The 21,300-nt window shown below is 38.1% G+C and overlaps 3 protein-coding genes across 5 annotated transcripts; 2 read left to right on the top strand and 1 right to left on the bottom strand.

Annotated features, from left to right (window-relative positions):
• Positions 1-185: 185 nt before the first annotated feature.
• On the top strand, positions 186-8,689 carry LOC101248975 (N6-adenosine-methyltransferase non-catalytic subunit MTB). Its single transcript, XM_004239609.5, has 7 exons — positions 186-555; positions 1,699-4,182; positions 4,401-4,484; positions 4,795-4,899; positions 4,987-5,095; positions 7,559-7,710; positions 8,125-8,689. Exons 2-7 carry the CDS (start codon positions 1,765-1,767, stop codon positions 8,530-8,532), a joined length of 3,276 nt encoding a protein of 1,091 aa, XP_004239657.1. The 5' UTR covers positions 186-555; positions 1,699-1,764; the 3' UTR covers positions 8,533-8,689.
• Positions 8,690-9,155: 466 nt separating this feature from the next.
• LOC101249268 (N6-adenosine-methyltransferase non-catalytic subunit MTB-like) lies at positions 9,156-16,624 on the top strand. 3 transcript variants are annotated; one of them, XR_011221477.1, is made up of 7 exons: positions 9,156-9,510; positions 10,376-12,863; positions 13,967-14,050; positions 14,238-14,342; positions 14,432-14,540; positions 15,513-15,719; positions 16,107-16,624. XR_011221477.1 is itself a non-coding variant. In XM_004239610.5 (7 exons), exons 2-7 carry the CDS (start codon positions 10,443-10,445, stop codon positions 16,518-16,520), a joined length of 3,285 nt encoding a protein of 1,094 aa, XP_004239658.1. In that variant the 5' UTR covers positions 9,156-9,510; positions 10,376-10,442; the 3' UTR covers positions 16,521-16,624. The 3 variants fall into 3 exon arrangements, 2 of the variants coding, with proteins under 2 accessions (XP_004239658.1, XP_010321313.1); XM_004239610.5 differs by having other exon boundaries at positions 15,568-15,719; XM_010323011.4 differs by having other exon boundaries at positions 9,343-9,536; positions 15,568-15,719.
• Positions 16,625-16,807: 183 nt separating this feature from the next.
• Positions 16,808-18,554, bottom strand: LOC101249551 (lysM domain receptor-like kinase 3). Its single transcript, XM_010323012.4, has one exon. It carries the CDS (start codon positions 18,252-18,254, stop codon positions 16,932-16,934), a length of 1,323 nt encoding a protein of 440 aa, XP_010321314.1. The 5' UTR covers positions 18,255-18,554; the 3' UTR covers positions 16,808-16,931.
• Between the last annotated feature and the right edge of the window lie 2,746 nt (positions 18,555-21,300).

Below are 21,300 nucleotides of genomic sequence, written 5' to 3'. Positions count from 1 at the left end.
TAATCGAATTATTGATTTTGATTATCAGATAGTGAAATTAATATTAAAGTTTAGTCCTGTTTGGACATTAAAAATATTGAACTCTCAAAATAGTTTATTTTTCAAAAAAAAAATAATATAAGTTTCATAAATAATATTTTACAATAGCGGTGTAATTTCACCTTCCAATATACATTATCTTGCTTGTACCTCCTAACCTATAATCTCGCTAGCTCCTCTTCTAATAGTTATTTGAATTATCTATAAATAATTTTATTTATATATTGATCACCTAAGAAATTTATTTATTTATTTATCCTATGAGTTCAATTACCGAAACTACCCTTTTTTAATTGTCAATATTCCAATTATATCCCTAGGTTCGGATCCATAACAGTTCTAACCCGCTTTCTCCTCCTCTCTTCCTTTTGCCTCCGCTTCTACTCTTTACACTTCGTCGCCGACGCCGTATTTGGTCACCGGAGGTCGTCGCCGTCACTCGCCGCCTAATCCGACAACATCGGGAAGTGCTCCACTTATTCCGGTTTCCGGCCCACCCACATTTTGTTCCCAATTGTAAGTTTACGGCCATGTTATCATTCAATTTTGTTCAATAATCGCTGAGAAATGTTATTAGGTTCTATATATTCGTAGTTATGCTAGTATTTTCTGTTACTGATTCAGTAGTTCTTCATACGAAGAGAAAATCATTTGGTTACGGAACGATGTCAACATTTAGTTTGTGGTGCGTGAGTTTCAAACTGATTTATGGTGAACTGTAATTAGTTTTTGATTGTTAATTCTTTAGAGAAATAGCACACGAAATAATTTGAAAGAATATGTATGACTGAAGTGAAATACAGCGGAGGTTATCTATCTTTTTTGTGCTTTGCTCATTTGTGAAATACTGTGCTTGAACATTAATGTATGGATTTTATGGTTTGTGAAATAACCTATGTTGTTAGTGTAGCTTTGATTACCCAAAGTTTCTTGTGCCGAGAGTCTATCGGAAACAACCTCTATAATGTCTGTGTGGGATTATACGTCCGGGATTAGTTATTTGTCTTAGATGCGGAATCACTAAGATCATGCATCACTCTTGAGGCAATCGATGCCCGTATTTTGTTTTGTATCCATGTTTCTGATTGCACATTTTTGAAAACTTCTGCTTGCTGAAGCATCATCTTTTATAACAGCTTTGAAGATAATCATCTGTAAATGCTTGAAATTGATGTCGACTCTATCCATGCTGTCACTTCTAATCCAGAATATCTGTAGAGGTAGCGTATGTTCTTGGGATGTTAACATTTGTGCTGTTGTATAGCTATCCATAAATACATGATAATTGATAGATTTTCTTTTACTAGTGGATATTATTAGGGATCTATTATCGACTATTTATTAGGTCTATGTATTGTTCTAATCAGTAAGTTTCTAGGGGACGTTGTTTCCTATAAAAGAACTCACCTATTTGAGCTACACATTGCCGGTTTCGTTCAGAGGAAGGTTGTGGTAGTATTAAAAAAGTAACTAGGGTCATTGAGTTGTTACTGTTGGAATGAAACAGCTGCATATTTTCTCCCTCACATGGTACCTTTATTGTCCTCTTATGCTTACTAGATTTAGTCTGTCTCTTATATTATGAATTATTTCTTGGATGTACACTCACTAAAAGGTTAGCTCACTAATCATTTTCTCCAATTTCTCTTCATCTCTCAGGGCTGTCTCGTATTGCATTCATTCAATGAAGTGCTGAGAATAATCTAGTGTGGGTTTTCTCTCTTGATGACTTCCCCTGAACGAGTAAGGAGTTACCCGAAACAGGACGACACAGACTTAAAGTTGGACGATGACTGGGAAGGGGATGATAAGAGAAAATGCAGGTCAAGTAATCCAAGGTCTGGCAACAGTGAAGAAGCTGAAGGTTTAGATAGTAATGGAAGAAGGAGAAGTACTGTGGACAGAAATGAGAGTCGGAAAAGATCAGGTGGATCAAGCAAAACTGATATTGATGAGGATGACTATGAGGGAAACGACTTGCGATCCAAATTGATGAAGAAGAAGCAGGGGGAGAATACATTGGAGACGTTGAGCAATTGGTATCGGGATGGAGAACTTGGGGGCAAGTATGATAATGGAGACAGAGCTGGGGATAGAGGACAATTCCTAGCTAATGAGAGTGTCCGAAGGAAATCAACTTCAAGGTTTTCTGATGGTGATGGTTCCCAGACAAGGAATCAAGGTAAAAATGAAAAGCTACTTGGTGGGGACTCTGAAAATGCAACGGAAAGGGACTCTAGACGTTTGGAAAGGAAGGATAGCACCAAAGAAAAGGATAATGTGCAGTTGGATAGCCTTAAAAATTCAAACGGAGACAAAAATAATACGTACCCGGAAAGTAGCGAGATAAAAACTGACTCTGACAGGAGTAAGAAAGTCAGGTTGTATGCTATAGGGGAAGACAATGGCGGAACATCTTCTATACGAGAAGATAAGTTGAGCCTAGAAAGAGTTGAGGAGCATAGACAGATAAGAAGTGCCACAACTCATCACACGGCTGAAAGTCATGAAAGGTCTATGGTAGCAGGTGATGACGGCGGCTCATTGGTGCGAGAAAGAAAAAGGAGAGAGATGGATTCCTCTGATAGGTCCAGAACACCTGAGAGAAGTGGAAGGCGCCGTTACGACTCAGAAAGCGTTGAGATGGAATATGAAAAACGAGATACCTTCAGGAGGAAAGAACAAGAAAAAGATGGTGTGAGAGATGATAAATCAAAAGGAAGGGATGACGGCAGGAGTGATAGAAACAGAATTCGGGATGGTTCCAAAGATGGGTGGAAAAGAAGGCAAGGGAGCTTTGTTGACAAGGAAATGAAAGAAGGCGAGACACCTTACGAACATGGCAGAGAGTGGGAAATACCCAGACGTGGTTGGATTGACAATGAAAGGCCTCGTTCTGGTGGTAGAAAAGATGGAAATAGGACTGAAGCCTTGAAAACTTCATCAAAATATGGAATTTCAAATGACAATTATGATGTCATAGAGATCCAAACAAGGCCATTTGACTATGGTAGGGAGGAGGCCATATCTTCTGCAGCAAGAACAACTGAAGTTAATCAGAGTTCTGATGCAAAATCACTTCCAGATGATGAGAACTATGCCAGGGAAGGCAGGGGAAGAAACATGAATTGGTCAGGCCAATCTGGTCCAGATTTAAGGGATACATCAGGTGACAGTTCAAATAAGGATGAGACTGAAGCAAGGGGTCAGAAAGGAGATGCATCTATTCAATCTGCCTGGGGCCAAACTTCCAGTTCAGAACCTTCATATGTAAACCAGGAACCGCCTTCCTTCAATAGATCTGTCCCAATAGGTTCTAAAGGAGGTAGGGTTGGTAGAGGAGGAAGAGGGAGGCCTACAGGAAGGGATGTCCACCAATTCGGACCTCCAATGCCAATGATGGGATCACCTTTTGGACCACTTGGAATGCCGTCGCCTGGATCTGTGCAATCTTTAGCTCCTAATATGTCACCTGCTCCAGGTCCACCTATGTCCCCTTTCATTCCTCCGTTTTCATCTCCTCTGGTTTGGCCTGGAGCCCGAGGTGTTGAGATGAATATGCTAGGTGTTCCACCTGGACTTCCACCTGTTCTGCCGGGACCTGGATTTCCCCCTAATTTGGGGAATCTGCCAAATCATGCAATGTATTTTAATCAACTAGGCCCTGGAAGAGGGACACCACCTAGCATGTCTGGTTCAAATTTTAATGCACTAATACCAGGAGGTCGTGGACAGGTTAAAGATAAAGCTAATGCAGGTTGGGTGCCTTCTCGAACTAATGCGCCACCTGGAAAAGCTCCTTCTAGGGGTGAGCAGAATGATTATTCCCAAAATTTTGTAGACACTGGCACGAGGCCTCAAAATTTCATCAGGGAACTAGAGCTTACTAGTGTTATTGAGGACTATCCCAAGCTTCGAGAACTTATTCAAAGGAAGGATGAGATTGTTGTCAAATCTTCTTCATCTCCCATGTATTACAAATGTGACCTGCATGAGCAGGAGCTCTCCCCGGAGTTCTTTGGGACCAAATTTGATGTCATTCTGATTGATCCCCCTTGGGAGGAATATGTTCATCGAGCTCCTGGTGTCACTGACCATATGGCATACTGGACATTTGAGGAAATAATGAATCTCAAAATTGAGGTATGATTTTTCCATGTCAACCTGGTTCTTTAGTCTAAATACTTTTACTGTTGCTATGGAGTAGGCTGGTGGAGAACCTCATGTGCAAAAATTGTTGTGTTATTAGCAGCTTTTATTTTGACTTTTATAGTTATACTTTGATTTTTTTTAAATGGCTACATAGTTCCTTTAGCTTCTCCTTTCCAAGCCTAAAGATGGTGTAAACTGTCTATTCTCAGGCAATTGCTGACACTCCATCATTTGTTTTCCTTTGGGTTGGTGATGGCGTGGGGCTCGAGCAAGGGCGCCAATGTTTGAAGAAGGTATGTACTATGTAGTTCAAACGATTTGAGAAACACTTAATGGTCAGTCTTATGAGAAACAGACTCTCTACCTCACATGGTAGGGGTAAGGTTTGTGTACACATTACCCTCCCAGACCCCACTTCTGGGATTACACTTGGTATGTTGTTGTACTCTATGGTCATGAATCTGCTGATTGCTGCTTTTGATATTTCCTTCTGCTACTGGCCCACAGATGAGCACAATCACAACTTAGATGCATCTGTTGGTTGCTGTTTTCAATATTAGGTCATTGTGATTATTTCTAAACATTGTTCTCTCCATTCTGCAGTGGGGATTCCGCAGATGTGAGGATATATGTTGGGTGAAAACAAATAAGACCACTGCAACTCCAGGATTGCGTCATGATTCCCATACTTTATTGCAGCATACAAAGGTTCATGTTCCGTTCACTCATTTCACCATGCTTAGTATTTTTCCATCATTTTGAACTTACGTTCTGCTGTTCACTGTCATGGTATAGGAGCACTGCCTTTTGGGCATAAAAGGAACTGTTCGTCGTAGTACCGATGGCCATATAATTCATGCAAATATTGACACAGATGTGATTATTGCTGAGGAACCTCCTTATGGTAGATTCTTTCTCATTCCAGACAGTTCTGTGTGTGCATTTTATGTTTGCTTTCTGCAGAGTAGAAATGTTAATCATGAAATATGGGTCGCAGAAACTGACTGCATGTTGCTTCTGTCATCCACTTTCCAATTGTTTGTTTTCCTATATAAATAAGATACTGATAAAGCTACTGACCTATGGCAACAACAACAACAATAACAATAATGCTTCAGTCCCAAACAAGTTGGTGTTGGGGTCGATTATATGAAATTATGAATCCTCACCGACCCCGCACCTTCATTTAAACTCATCTCTCATGCCAATATTATGAAAATGAGAACTTATCAGAAGCTCTATATATCTTCTATATGTATAGATCTCTGAAAGGCTAAACCAATCCTAGAATGCATAGGACCTATAAAATAAAAGTGCTAATATCTACAAGGCTATATCAATTCTCCATAACCATTTCCATAATAAACATGGTTTTGTAATATGATGTTTCTGATCCCCAAATCCCCTAACATTTTGCTGGATGAGACAGATTTCCACCTAACTAAATGAGTTCCCTTGTTACTTTGTCAAAGAAAGTTTCTTCTCAAGTAATCCAATCTTTCTCCTCCTCAGCGGGGTGTGGGTTTACATAATATAAGTGCGCAACACATTACTAATCATTATGACCCTGTCTCCCAAGGATAAATATTGTGCCTTCCATCTTGTCAACCTTTTATCACATTTATTAATCACCCCATTGCATATGTGCATACACCTAGTCTGTGCCCCCAAAGGCAGTCTCAAATTTCTTGTTGGTAATATCCTTGCATCACATCCAGAACACCAGCCAACACCTGAATAATTGCTCAATTTGGCATCACAAAAGACCAGTGTATCATCAGCATAGAGTAGCTGAGGAATCTCCACTCCCTAATTCCTGCTATCCACCTAAAAGCTTCTAATTTAGCCATAAGAACCAGCCATCTTCAGTGTTCTCCTCCTTGTTTGGTTTGGTCATAACATGAGGACAATTACCATTCCCTGGGTGGGTGGAAGGCTGAGAGACTGACGGAATTGGACAAAGAAAAGAGAGTGCTCGACCGGAACAACGGCCAACAAAGACCGTAATTACATAGATAACTGCTCGTCCCCCTCTCCTTAAGGCTTTAAGGCGAACCGTAGGGGATTCTGTCTTATGAATTGCTCCTTTCACTATTTTTTGGGGCTTTCTTTATGCTTTCGGGCATGTTTGGCGTTGGATATGCCTTACAGTTGAAGCCTGGACTTTTACCAGAATTCTGTATGAACACATCTTGAATAGAGCCTTCCGTGTAGCCTTTTGTGGGTTGATTGGTATGTGAGCAAGATTATTTAGTGGATATAAATTTAATTGGTAGATATTTGGTTTATACTAGAAATAGGATATATGGGACATAATAAATGTGTTTGGTTTCACACTAGATGACATTGAATTAACTTTTATTTTCAATTATAAATTGGCTTTCTTGAAAAACTTCGAAGAAGAGCTTTGGAGAAGGGCAAATATGTCATTTTGTTGTTTTATCCCTGGATTATTGTTTTTCCACATCGAATGTGGTGTAAAATAATACTGCAATTGTGGTATAAATAAACATAGAATTACTAATCCCGAAATTTAAAATTCAACCAAACCCGGAATAGTAAGCCATATTTTATTCCGGAATTATTATCCTTCATCCTCATAACTAAGTGATCCCTCAGTTTTCTTCTCCTGTTGTTCAAGTCTAAGTTGCTTGGACTCTTCACTTTCGGTGCCCCATCAGTGTCTCTACGACATGGGTGTGGGATCCGTACCGTATTTGGTCAACTGATTTTGGTACTTTGACGAAAATTGATGGAGAAATTCTGTATAAATACCTATAATTTTTGTAGTCAAAACAAAAACTAAGGTGAAATTGAAGAAAATGGAGTAACTTTTTAGTAGAAATTTCGATGTCAGTCCTTTTCCTTTTATCTTATTCGGAATCCTCTTCTTGATCAATAATTTCTCTTTGACATACCTTGTAAGTTATCAAAATAATGTCTTATAATTTAGACATGTAATTCTATTTTTGGATATGTGAATTATTCTTAGCTGAATCTGAGCACCTGTATCCATACCTGGATTTGTACCCCCAAATCTTAATTTAAGATCAGGAAGGACCTGACCTCTATATCCACACCTATATCAGACACCCGCACTCGAGTCTGAGCAACTTAGGTTCAAGTCATGGTAGTCCTCGATTGGTTTGTTATTTCCAAGTTATGTAACAGCTATTGCTTCTGCTGGAGAAACTTTAGAAGTGCATGTATGCTGGATTCTTATTATCATGTGCTTCATGAACTGCACGTAATCTGGATTCTGTCCTAAAATAAATGAAATTTTAACGTAATATGCTGCATTGTCTGTCTGCACTGGGTATGCACAATGTCTGAGCTCACTTTGAATTGCTACTGGTCCCTTATGCAGGATCAAGTGCAAAGCCTGAAGATATGTACCGTATAATTGAGCATTTTGCACTTGGCCGGAGAAGGCTTGAGCTCTTCGGTGAAGATCATAATATTCGATCTGGCTGGCTGACTGTTGGTAATGGATTATCTTCATCGAATTTCAGTGCAGAGGTAAACTTTTAGCGACCCTTCCTTTAAGTTCATTTTATTTATGAGATATGGAGAGCATATAGTTGCTCTGTTTTTCACCCCCCTAATAACTCAGGTAGGGGTTTTGTGTTGGGGGGGGGGGGATAACATGCATTTTGTCGGGTGGTTCCTGCTCTTCTCAGTAGTATGCATCGACCTGCTTAGTTATTCTGTTCTATTCATTTTCCTTTGTGTTCTCTCAATGGTATATTTCGATAGTTGTCTTCATTTGGAAACAAAGATTGGTGCTTTCTGATCTCTTCCCAAAGATGTCCGAAGATCATAAGATTGGCTTTATCCTGTGCACTGCAATAATTTAGTGTGTGTGTATAATGCTGCCTTGGTTACGTTCTTGTGCCTTTAAAATACTGACTGTAGATTTTGAAAAATTTATAGGCCTATGTGCGGAATTTTGCCGATAGAGATGGAAAAGTGTGGCAGGGTGGAGGAGGGAGGAATCCACCACCAGATGCCCCACATCTTGTTGTTACAACACCTGAAATAGAGGCTCTTCGTCCCAAGTCACCAATGAAGAATCAGCAGCATCAGTCATCATCTATATCTATGACAACAAACAACACATCCAACAAGAGGGCAACTGGGAACTCACCCCAAAACAATACTAATTCACAAAATCCGATTCAAGAAACCTCTAGCTCTAACAACCCGAATTCAGGTCCTTGGGCTCCGCCAATGGAGATTTTTCCTGGGAGAGAAGATGGACATATGATTTCAGATAATAGGCTTTTCGATATGTATGGTTATAATGCAGCCTTTAGACAGACAAACTCTGAATTCTTGTAGTGAGAAAATCACATTCATCTTCGTAAACAGTTCTTTTTTACCTTACAATATTAAGGTCATGAAGATGTCTTCATTTCTTTAATCTGTTGATGGTTCAGTAGAGAATTGAGTATATATATTCTTCATCAATGGAGAATTGAGGATTTTCTGGCTCTTAGTTCCTACATCTCCAAGTTTTGTTTGGGAATTGTTCCATCTATCTTTCTTATATTATACAAAAGAACTAAACACTACTAACAGTTTGTAATAGTTTTAGTTTGTTTCTCTTACTTTCTTTTTTATTCCGTTTAAAAAAGTTTTGCCTTTTTTTTTGATGGCTCTTGAATTTCAACTTCAAATATCAAGATTATAAAATTAAAAGATATTTTTATATAATCTACACATTTTCCTCTATTTTAATTTGATGGGTCGGACATTGGTTTAAAATGGGGTATGATTAATTTTTATGAAATCGGATCAATTTTGATTGATTTGGGTATTTCCGTCAATTGAGGGATATAAATGGTGAAATTGGTAACGGTGAGGATATAAATATCTTTTGTTCAATATTTCAGGCGATTTCACATAGTCCAAGAGTATTTGATATGTTTTGTATATATTTTACCTTTATTTTGTTTAAATTCGATTTTAGAGAGTAATATATTTTTCTTAATGTAAGATTAAAAATAGTCACAAATATTCTTTTCTCTTTTAAAACTCCTATCAAATTAAAAGTAGCAACAAATAAATATTTTACAATCTTATGAAATTAAGTATGAGTTTGACTAGTAAAAAAATCTAATCATTGAGTACATTCATTATGTCAAAGTCAATCGGGTCAATTTTCCTTTGATCCATCGAGGTTCGGATCCATAATACTTTAAACCCGATTTCCTCTATCTTCCCTTTGCCTCCAGCATACCTCCTCCATAGTTCTACGACGACGCCGTAAATTGATCACCGGAGATCACTCGACACCGAATCCGTCGGCATCGGAAGGTGCTCTACGTCTTCTGTTTCTCAGTGTAAATTCTAAATATTCGGTATATGCTTATGTTTTCTGTTTTTTGAGTCCTTAAGTCTTCATAGTTCATACAAAGACATACATGAGTTCCGGAAAGATTATTGAACTTTTAGTTTGTATCATGAGTTCCGGAAAGACTATTGAACTTTTAGTTTGTGATGTTCAGTTTGGAACTGATTGATTGAATTACAATTAGGTAGTGATTGTTAATAGTCTGATTAGCTAAGCTTTCGGGAAGCCAAAAATGGTAGTGACTATCTTAGATAGTTGTGGTATTTGGCCAAGCTTAAGTATTTTTGAGAAGTAGCAAAAGTTGTTTACTCAAAGGCTGAAAAAGGAAGCACTTTTGGAACCTTGGCCAAACACAAGTTGCTGCTCTAAGGCAAAAGCGTTTTTGCAAATTGATTAGTCAAACACAAACTGCCAAATTCTAGAAGTACTTTTTTGAAAAACATTTTTTCCAGTCTAATAAAAAATTTTTGGTGCAAGTTTATTGGAAGCGTGTGTGTGACCTAAACGGTATAAGGTGACGGTTATCAATATTTTTTTCTCTGCTCTGTTCTTTTGTCGAAAATTGTGCTTCAACATGTGATACATATTGCTGGTTCCATTCAGAGGAAGAATGTGGTAGGTTAAAAATATTATTTAGTATCACTGAGTTGAAACTATTGGAATGAAACTCCGGTTTAACCTGCATAGTTTATTCTCCGTATTTCTCTCTCCCATGGTACCTTATTGTCTCTTATAATTACGATATTTTGTATGTGTGTTATATTATAATTAAGATTCACAGTAAGGTCAGCTCATCAATCATTTTCTCCATTTCTCTCTATCTCTCAGGAGGCTATCTGGTATTGCATCATTCAATGAAGTGCTGAAAATCATCTAGTGAGGGTATTCTCTGTTGATGGCTTCCCCTGAACGACGAAGGAGTTATCTCAAACAGGATGACCCTAACTTAAAGCTTGAAGATGACTGGGAAGGGGATGATAAGAGAAAATACAGGTCAAGTAAGTCAAGGCCTGGCAACAGTGAAGAAGCTGAAGGTTTAGATAGTAATGGAAGAAGGAGAAGTACATTGGAAAGAAATGAGAGTCGGAAAAGATCAGTAGGATCAAGTATAGCTGATATTGATGAGGATGACTATGAGGCTGAAAACGACTTGCGGTCCAAATTGACAAAGAAGAAACAGGGTGAGAATACATTGGAGACATTGAGCAATTGGTATCGGGATGGAGAACTTGGGGGAAAGTATGATAATGGAGATAAAACAGGGGATAGAGGACAAATCCTAGCTAATGAGGGTGTCAGAAGGAAATCAACTTCCAGGTTTTCTGATGGTGATGGTTCTCAGACTAGAAATAAAGGTAATAATGAGAAGCTACATGGTGGGGACTCTGGAAATGCACTGGAAAGGGATTCTAGACATTTGGAAAGAAAGGACAGTACCACAGAAAGGGGTCATGTGTTGTTAGATAGCCTTGAAGAGTCGAATAGAGACAAGAATGGTAAATACCCAGAAAGTGATGAGAGAAAAATTGACTGTGATAGGAGTAAGAAAGGCAGGTCGTATGCTATAGAGGAAGACAGAGGAGGAGCATTTTCTATACGGGACGATAAATTGAGCATAGAGAGATTTGAGGAGCATAGACAGCGAAAAGGTGCCACAAGTCATGACATTGCGGAAAACCGTGATAGGTCTGCAGCCGCAGGTGATGACGGTGGCTCACGGGTGCGAGAGAGAACTAGGAGAGAGTTGGACTCCTCTGATAGGTCCAGGACACCTGAGAAGGATGGAAGACGCCATTACAATTTAGAAAGCGTTGAGATGGAATATGAAAAAAGAGATACTTTCAGGAGGAAAGAACAAGAAAAAGATGGTGCGAGAGATGATAAATCAAAAGGAAGGGATGATGGCAGGAGCGATAGAAACAGGTTTAGGGATGGGTCCAAAGATGGGTGGAAAAGAAGGCAAGGGAACTTTGTTGACAAGGAAATAAAAGAAGGTGAGACATCTTATGAACATGGAAGAGAGTGGGAAATGCCCCGACGTGGGTGGATTGACAATGAAAGGCCTCGTTCTGGTGGTAGAAAAGATGGAAATAGGACAGAAGCTTTGAAAACTTCATCAAAATATGGAATTTCAAATGAAAATTATGATGTCATAGAGATCCAAACCAGGCCGTTTGACTATGATAAGGAGAAGGCCATATCTGCCGTAGCAAGAACAACTGAATTTAATCAGAATTTTGATGCAAGATTGCTTCCGGATGACGATAACAATGCCTTTCCTAGGGATGACAGGGGAAGAAACATGAATTGGTCAGGCCAATCTGCTCAAGATATAAAGAATACATCAGGTGATGGTTCATATAGGGATGAAACTGAATCAAGGCCCCAGAAAGGAGACGCATCTGTTCGATCTGCCTTGGGCCAAACTTCCAATAGTGCTTCAGAACCTCCATATGGAAACCAGGAACCATCGTCCTTCAATAGAGATGTTCCAATGGGTTCTAAAGGAAGTAGGGTTGGGAGAGGAGGAAGAGGGAGGCCCACAGGAAGAGATGGCCACCAGTTCGGACCTCCAATGCCAATGATGGGATCACCTTTTGGACCACTTGGAATGCCATCACCTGGAACTTTGCAGTCTTTAGCTCCTAACATGTCACCTGCTCCAGGTCCACTCCCTGGTGTTTTCATTCCTCCATTTTCACCTCCTGTGGTTTGGCCTGGAGCCCGAGGTCTTGAGATGAATATGCTAGGTGTTCCACCTGGACTCTCACCTGTGCTTCCTGGGACTGGATTTCCTCCTAATTTGGGGAATCCAATGTATTTTAATCAATCAGGCCCTGGAAGAGGGACACCGCCAAATATGTCTGGTCCAAATTTTAATGGCCTAATACCAGGAGGTCGTGGACAGGTTAAAGATAAAGCTAATGCTGGCTGGGTGCCTCCTCGAACTAATGCCCCACCTGGAAAAGCTCCTTCTAGGGGTGAGCAGAATGACTACTCCCAAAATTTTGTAGACACTGGCACGAGGCCTCAAAATTTTATCAGGGAACTAGAACTTACCAGTGTTGTTGAGGACTATCCCAAGCTTCGAGAACTTATTCAAAGGAAGGATGAGATTGTTGTCAATTCTTCTTCGCCTCCCATGTATTTCAAATGCGACTTGCTTGAGCATGAGCTGTCACCAGATTTTTTTGGGACCAAATTTGATGTAATTCTAATAGACCCCCCATGGGAAGAATATGTTCATCGAGCTCCTGGTGTCACTGACCATATGGAGTACTGGACGTTTGAGGAAATAATGAATCTCAAAATTGAGGTATGACTTTTTCATGTCAGCCTGGTTCTTTACTCTTGATACTTTAACTGTTGCTTTACTTGTATTGTTATGCCTTAGCATACTACATGGAGGAAGTATATTAGCAAGATACCCATTTTTTTTAATTTCCTAAAATGTCCCTAATAATAACACACTAGCAGAAAATGAGCTAAATGGATTTTTGTCTTTTAGGTTACCCAATGTTCTTCACCATTACACCCAGCGTTTGAACAAGAAAAAGTAGCCAACTTTTATTTCCATTTCTGCAAGCTATCTTTTTATGGATTTCAACCCATTTCCATAGCTTCAATTTTTTAACTGGTGGATTGTTAATATGTATTTGAGATTCTTCCAACCATTAAACCAGTATTCTTTCTACTTAGACCAATTTCGGCAAATCTAATTTATAATCATCTATAAATCCTCCACAAGAAGCTCCATTGACTCAAAACCAAAAACTGAACTCACTTTCAGCAGAAAATAAATAATCATAATGTCTTTTGGTAAGAAAAGGAGCTTTATGATCTTGCTGGTCTATAAGTTGCAAAAATGCATGATAAGCTCCTTATAGCTAAAGAGGCGATTGATCACATGTGTAACTCCATTTATGTTGTAGTATCTTTTTCCAAGACTGGCCCGAAATATCTAAAACAAAATACAAAAGAGGATAATATGGGATTTAGTCAAAAAGATCTAGGTATGGAAACTGAAGAACACTTTATAGTTCGAAATTATGGCCATGGCACCTTTAATTTGACATTGAAGATGAAACTGGAATGGCAGTGAGGGTGGGGGGAGAAGAGGAGGATAGACAAAGGGAGAGACTCAAAAGTCAAGAGAGAAACGAGAAAATGGAGTATCAGATATGTTGGTGGGTTTATTATATTTATAAAAAGATTAAAAACCCTCATATATTAATATGTAATAATACGATAAGCTATTAAGGGTATTTTGGGTAAAGCAAAAATGTGTATCTTGCTAACATACTACCTTCATGTTGTATGTAAACTATATATAAATCTCTCATAATTGTTGGTTCGTCACTCAGACCTGTTAGATTCTCTTTTCTGGGCCTAAAGATGGTGTGAACTGTCTATTCTCAGGCAATTGCTGACACTCCATCATTCGTTTTTCTTTGGGTTGGTGATGGTGTGGGGCTTGAGCAAGGAAGGCAATGTCTGAAGAAGGTATGTAGTTCAAACAATCTGAGAAACACTCTATGGTCATGAATATGCTGATTGCTGCTTTTGATATCTTCCTTCTGCTGCTGCGCCACAGATGAGAGCAAGCACAATCAGATGCATCTATTGGTTGCAGTTTTCAATATTAGGTCATTGTGATTATTTTTAAATATTGTTTCTCTCCATTCTGCAGTGGGGATTCCGCAGATGTGAGGACATATGTTGGGTGAAAACAAATAAAACCAATGCTACTCCAGGATTACGGCATGATTCCCATACTTTATTTCAGCATACAAAGGTTTTTAACATTATGCCCTCTCATTTCCCCATATTGTGTATTTTCCATCATATATAACTTACATTCTGCTTGTCCCTGTCATGACATAGGAACACTGCCTTTTGGGCATAAAAGGAACTGTTCGTCGTAGTACCGATGGGCATATAATTCATGCAAATATTGACACAGATGTGATTATTGCTGAGGAACCTCCTTATGGTAGATTCTATTTCATTCCAGACAATTTTGTGTGTGGTTTATGTTCTCTTGTGCAGATTAGAAATGTTAATCATGAAATATAGGGTTGCAGACACTGACAACATGTTGCTTTTTCTCATGCACTTTCCAATTGTTTGTGTTCCTATATGAGTAAGATAATACTTGATAGAAGCTACTGAGGCTGACCTAACAGCACTAATTCAAAAATATGGATTTCTCTCAAGTAATACAGACACACATATAGTTGTTTGTAATTAACGATAATAATGTTGTAAAATTAAAAAAAAAGAAGTGTTTCTTTGAGTCTTCCAAGGAAAACTGTCCTTTTGGAGGTTGATTGATTTTCCCTATCTTCAAATGATGCTTTTTCCTTTTCCTTTTGGGGTTTTCTTCTCATTTGGCTTACTCACAAAATGAGAAGAACAAACTTCTTTACCTGGGGTGAAGGGTGGGAGACAGATGAGGTGTAGATTCTATCTTATTAATAGCTCTTTTCACTTTTTCTTTTTGGCGTCTCCGTAATTTCCAGCTGGTTTTGGTGTTGGATATGCTTTTCAGTTGAAATCTTGGCTTTTACCAGAATTCTGTATGAACCGATTTTGAACAAAATCTTCAATTTTCTCCTCTCATAGTTCAAGTTATGGTAGTCCATCATTGGTCTGCTATTCCCAAGTTATGTAACAGCTATTGCTGTCTGTGGGAGAACGTTTAGAAGTTGCAGCACTATCCTTTTATGCATGAAATGCACGTAATTGTTTAGATAGGTAACTTTTTTTATGTATATAAATTACACGTTGAATCCCTTTGAATTCTTCATGTGGTTATTTCTTTATAATTTGACTCCGATAGTAAAATTCATGGCTCCGCCATTTGCATATAATCGTGTATCATCCTGTATTCTCTCTGCTAATTTTTATTCTGTCTTGCAATTAATGATATTTTATCATAATATGCTATGTTGTCTCCCTGTAGTGAATATGCATAGTGGCTGAGCTTATTTTGTATTGGTATCGGTCACCATATGCAGGATCAACTGTAAAGCCTGAAGATATGTACCGCATAATTGAACATTTTGCGCTTGGCCGGAGAAGGCTTGAACTCTTTGGTGAAGACCATAATATTCGATCTGGCTGGTTGACTGTTGGTAAAGGATTATCTTCATCGAACTTCAGTGCAGAGGTAAAATTTTAGCTAACCTTCTTTTGGTTATCGAGTTTTATTACCGTTTAGACATGGCAAGGACATAGCTGCTCTGTCTTCCCACCCCCCACCCCCAAATGAATCTCCCAAGTTTGTTTTTTTAAAGGGTGGGAGGAGAGAACGGAAATATCATTGGACGTGCTTAGTTATTCTGTCCTATTCATTGTCTCTCTGTGTTCTCTCAATGGTATCGCTTGAATATGTTGTCTTAATTAGGAAAGAAAGATGGTAATTCTAACCTCATTCCCATGCTTGTTTGAAAATGAAAAGCTTGGCCTATTTTGTACACTTCAATTAGTTTACTTTTGCATGTATAATGCGTTTTTGTGTCTCATAATGCTGACTAAAAACTTTGTAAAACTTCAGACCTATGTTCGGAATTTTGCCGATAGGGATGGTAAAGTCTGGCAGGGTGGTGGAGGAAGGAATCCACCACCAGGCGCCGCACATCTTGTTATTACAACACCTGAAATAGAGTCTCTTCGTCCTAAGTCACCCATGAAGAATCAGCAGCAACAGACAGCATCTATATCTGTGATGACAACAAACTCTTCCAACAAGAGACCAGCCGGTAACTCACCCCAGAATTCGCAAAACGTGAACCAAGAAGCCTCTAGCTCTAACAACCCGAATGCAGGCCCTTGGGTTCCATCGATGGAGAGTTTTCAAGGTGGACATGTGATTTCGGATAACAATATGTATGGGTATAACACAGCCTTTACACAGAACAACACTGAAAGTTCAGACTATGAATCTCATAATGCAATGAATTTATTCTAGTGACAAAATCACATTTGTTGTGCTATTATGTATTTGAATTATTATTATTATTTTTTAACTTATAATATAATGTCCTCAAGGCCACACGACAGAACTTTGACTAATTTATAGAGTACAATTTTCTTCTTTGGATTTGCAATTAACATTTGTTATTTTGATATGATGATGAAATATTGTTGACATAAAGAAGCATTTCCCTATATTGTTGAGTCAAAAAAGACATCTCAGTCATAGTCAGACTTGCAGATAATTCAAAAGACAACGAATAAGTAAAATAAAAGAAGAAATATATCAACTCATTACACTATAATTTTTCTAAAAGATTTACAATTTAATGAATGGTTAATGTATGTAATATCCCAAAATTTGTATAAGAAAAAAATTAGAAGAAAACCAAAAAAATAAAAATTATTAACGAGGTGCTAAAGAAACAGTAAAGTCAGTAAGCGGAGCAAACTGCTCGGCCCAAGTCTTTGATTCCAAATACAGTTGCGAAACCCGACCCGCAACCCGACCCATATCCGGTCTGTTTTTCGGGTTAGTCTCCACACATTCCAACCCGATCCGAACTAATTTCTCCGCCACCTCCACCGGGTACGAATCCTTCAACCGCTTATCCACCCAACCCCTCAGCCCTGCGCCGTCGTCCTCCGACGCTTTTACCGCCGTCTCGATCACCGAAACCCTAACATATCCACCAGTTCCCTCATCAAATTCGTATTTCACTGCCTCCTTCCCGGAAATCAACTCCAGAACCACCACACCAAAAGCATACACGTCACTCTTCACCGTCGCCATTCCCGTCCACTGAAACTCCGGCGCCATGTATCCTCTCGTACCTTCAAACTTCAAACCTTTACTTCCACATTTCTTCAATTCCGGTGATTTTTTCGGCTTGATTTCACTATCCGAATCCTGGATTTCAGTCGGAGTTTCCCCGCAAAGCTCCGCCGTACCGAAATGACAGATCTTCGCATGAAACGAAGGTTCAGTAACAATAATACTCGTGCTTTTGATGTGATTATGTACAAATCCTAAACCTAACCCAGTTGAATGATGAATGTAGTCCAAACCATGAGCTATATCCGAAGCAATTTGAATCCTCGATATCCAATTCGAAAGAACAGTAAAATTAGGGTTTCTTCGATTTCTCAAAGCTTCCGATAGATTAACTCCTTGTGTATATTCATACACCAAATATATATAATTTCCAGAAACTGAAGCTCCTTTGAGTGGAATTAAGCTAGAATGGTGACTTCTGCAAATCATTGCAACTTGATCCACTAGCTCATCAGTTTCCATAGGTCGTCTGAATTTTCTCTGTATTACAACCATCTCTTGACCACGAAGAAGACAACGCCACGAAGTCGATGTAGATGAAGACGAAAATGGATCCTTTAAGAAATTCTGGGTAGCTGAACGAATTTCTGTGAAATTGTATATATGAGGTTGTTCTGGAAATAATACTCCTTTAAGGCTTGTTAATGAATGACGACTTGATTTCGAAGAAGCCCATGATTGTGAGTTTTTCAAATTGTTGAGTATGAAACTCTCTGTTGATCCATTTGGGGATATCAAATTCTGGCTTGTAGATAATGACGACTGATGATCATGATCATGATCATTCAAAGACAACTTTTTTGCAGCCGCGGGTGATTTTGAAGAAGAAGATCTTCTTGGTTTCTGTTTCGGTTCCATAACTTGAGTGGTTAATTTCTTCTTGGATTTACACATGAAGGCAATCAAAGGTATCTTATCTATCTTTATCTTTTCAATTCGAAATTGAGTTTGTGATCCTAACTAAAGATCAAGACGTAATTGTTGTTAGACCTGTCATATGAAGGCGGTTGGTGAAGACGTGAGCTGTTTGATAATAGTTTTAACTGGTAAAGATTGCTTTTTTTTGGGGCTCAATTGAGTCTTTGGAAATGGCTTATTCAATTAGTGGTGTCTCTTTCTTGGATTGAGTTACTTGAGATGAGTGAGACAGAAAGTCACAAGAAAACTCAATAAAGACTGTGTCTGCCTGTTTTTTTCTCCTCTTTATTAGTTGAGATATATATATATTTTCATGAAAAATATCTTAAGATAACAGGCTGTTCTTAAATATATATATTTATACCTCCGTTCCAAAATACTTGTCACAATTTCCTTTTTAAACGTCATGCTGATAGAAGAAAAAATTGCAATTTATAGTATTTTTCGTATAATTTTTGAATATTGAAATTTTAATTTTAAAATATTGAATTAATCTAATCTAATCTATCTTTAATAATTGGTCAATTTGACTTTTGAGAAGCGAAACATGACAACTATGTTGGAAGAGATGGAGTACTTTATTACTCTGAAAATTGTGATTTTTAAGTTTTTATTGTGATTTTTAATATGTAGCTTTTTTTTTTTTGGGTCAAAACATTGAGTAAATGATGTCTAAGAAGTTGGAGACTTCCACCCTTGGTACTCATCATTATATTTGAATGGAATAAATATTAGTGATCTGAAAGTCTCTTGTGCAAGGGTCATTGCCCAACATGTCAATGGCTCCACCCCAAATTATGTGTTAGTGAGGGTCTCTCACCAACTGAGTCAATCAATCTAGTCTTGTGGATACTAGAGTAAACAAATTTGTGGTGGATGATGAGATGGGCATGAAAAACATTAGAACAAATAGGAGGTGCCAAATGAGTGACATGATTGTGTTTATGATTTGCTTACCTTTAAACTATTAGTTATGTTGCTCAGGCTCTCTAAAATTGTTGTTGCACCTGCGTCAGATCCTCCAAAAATGCACACGCATCTTTAGACAATTTTGAAGAGTCCAAGCAACATAGACTACCACCTGTAGAAAAGTTTCATCTTCACAATGAGTTTTAGTGCTTCATTTCTTACCAGTCGTTTGGTATGCACAATGGGATGGGATAAGAAAGGATATCCCTTGGGAGAAATATTTTATGAGGATAGTAAACCGTTTTAGTACAAATGGTGGGATAGAATAATGGGATTAGCTAATACTTCAAACCAAACATGAGATAAAGCTAATCCTGAGTTTTATCCTAGGGATTATTATCCTTATCTCATGTACATCTATGCTTTGGCTATAAGTTCAAAATATTTGTTAATTGATGGAAAGAAAAGAAATGGAATGGAGCACTGAGTTACATAGCGAGTTTTTACTTAAAATTGCTAAATCATGAAATATTATTTCTTTTACTTTGTATTACTCAAAACCAATCAACACTTAATATACTTTTCCCCCCTTTATCAGTTTACAATTGTTGTTGGCAACAAAAATGTCATATTTATATATAAACAAGATTGTGAAGTGACTTGAAAGAAGCTGATTGCTCTTGACTGGCTGACTTAAAAATATCTGCAACTTCATCTGTAGTTAATCATGTTAATAAACAGACTGGATGTTCTTTTCTAAAATTGGAACCAGAAATTAGTTCCGACATTCAAGTACAGGAACCTCGAATCGATAATATCTGATGACTTAATACCTTTGGTTCCAATCTTAATTGCTTTATGCAGTTTAATTTGTTTCAAATTTCAATTTCTGCAAGAGTTGGTGCATTAGATGTCGTCATATGTCTATTTGGCAGACTTCTACAGTGTCGTAATCAATATTGCTCGTTGTGCTTTTCTTTTTTCAGGCAGCAAATGTGTGCAGCCATACGAAAGAATACCATTTCACTTGTTTCTGGGAAGAGTTCAATAGGAATAATTTGATCTCCTTAACAGAACCTTTTCTGAGTTGGTTTGCTAGGAAGATACCTACCAGATGGAAAAGGCCATGGTAGACCTATATCCCCCAGGTATTTTAGATGTTTTGAAGGTAACATTTTTCTTTTATGATTGAGAAATCCGTTTGGAGCCTACCCTTTAGGCTAACTCGGACATGATGGGCCACCCCTCCACCCTTATCCGTTTAAACAACAAAGTTAGTTCGTTTAGCAAGGGCTCAAACGTGTGACCTAACACACAAGTCTCTCAACCGAGTTAACCCGTGGGGGTTGAAGGTAGCATATAATCCACAACATACACTTGAGATATCTGATTAACTTCTTTTAGCTTTTCTGTATAGACTTGATTATGCAAATTATGAATTTTATAATACCTTCACTTGTAACAAGATTAATCCCTCAAACTTCTGTGATTTACAACACGATATCGAATAATACAGTTACTTAATCAAGGAAAAAAAGAATATTTTGTTGGAGGTTGCCATTTGATTTGAACTATATGTGCTGATATTTTCTTATGGTTACCAGAAAACTGCGGGTGCACCAATATTAAGCTAAAAAAAGAGGTTCTACCTGGGACAGAACCTTGGTCGCATACACCCCACATGAACATATGGGTCCGCCTCTAGGTACAACTTACATCTAGAGTTGTAGAACCCTCATGTCAATATCCTTTCTAGTTACAAAATATTACAAGAAATGTTCTACTATCAATTAAAAAACAAATTTCACATTTTTGTCTTTTAAATTTTGGCTTTAGGTTACCCATTCTATTGAACCGGCCCTGTAGTTGACCTAAGAAAAGGGTTATCAATTACTGTTTATGAATACTTATCATAAGTTCGCTTTGCAAAATCTAGACAAGCTTTCTCACAACCCGAAAGAGTAGAAGTTGGAACTGCTCGGCATGATGGCATGCATTCTCTGGCCCTATCTTCAAGACTTGCTATTGCTACATTTGCATTTTGCATCAACATAACTAGCATGCAAATTACAAACAAATTAGTAAGAAAATTATTCTTATTTTTTGCCATTTG

Source organism: Solanum lycopersicum, chromosome 5, assembly GCF_036512215.1.
Source record: "Solanum lycopersicum chromosome 5, SLM_r2.1".
NCBI classification, from domain to species: Eukaryota; Viridiplantae; Streptophyta; class Magnoliopsida; order Solanales; family Solanaceae; genus Solanum; species Solanum lycopersicum.
Note: the sequence above shows the minus strand (reverse complement) of the source record. Positions and strands in the feature narration are given on the sequence as shown.

What these genes read in the sequence shown, in the direction of transcription:
- LOC101249551 (XM_010323012.4), bottom strand. Translation starts at nt 18,254, where the DNA reads ATGTGTAAATCCAAGAAGAAATTAACCACTCAAGTTATGGAACCGAAA.
- LOC101248975 (XM_004239609.5), top strand. Translation starts at nt 1,765, where the DNA reads ATGACTTCCCCTGAACGAGTAAGGAGTTACCCGAAACAGGACGACACA. An exon ending in TAATGAATCTCAAAATTGAG is followed by an intron (nt 4,183 to 4,400) that starts GTATGATTTTTC and finishes GTCTATTCTCAG; the next exon opens with GCAATTGCTGACACTCCATC. An exon ending in TGCTGAGGAACCTCCTTATG is followed by an intron (nt 5,096 to 7,558) that starts GTAGATTCTTTC and finishes TCCCTTATGCAG; the next exon opens with GATCAAGTGCAAAGCCTGAA.
- LOC101249268 (XM_004239610.5), top strand. Translation starts at nt 10,443, where the DNA reads ATGGCTTCCCCTGAACGACGAAGGAGTTATCTCAAACAGGATGACCCT. An exon ending in GAAGGCAATGTCTGAAGAAG is followed by an intron (nt 14,051 to 14,237) that starts GTATGTAGTTCA and finishes TCCATTCTGCAG; the next exon opens with TGGGGATTCCGCAGATGTGA. An exon ending in TGCTGAGGAACCTCCTTATG is followed by an intron (nt 14,541 to 15,567) that starts GTAGATTCTATT and finishes CACCATATGCAG; the next exon opens with GATCAACTGTAAAGCCTGAA.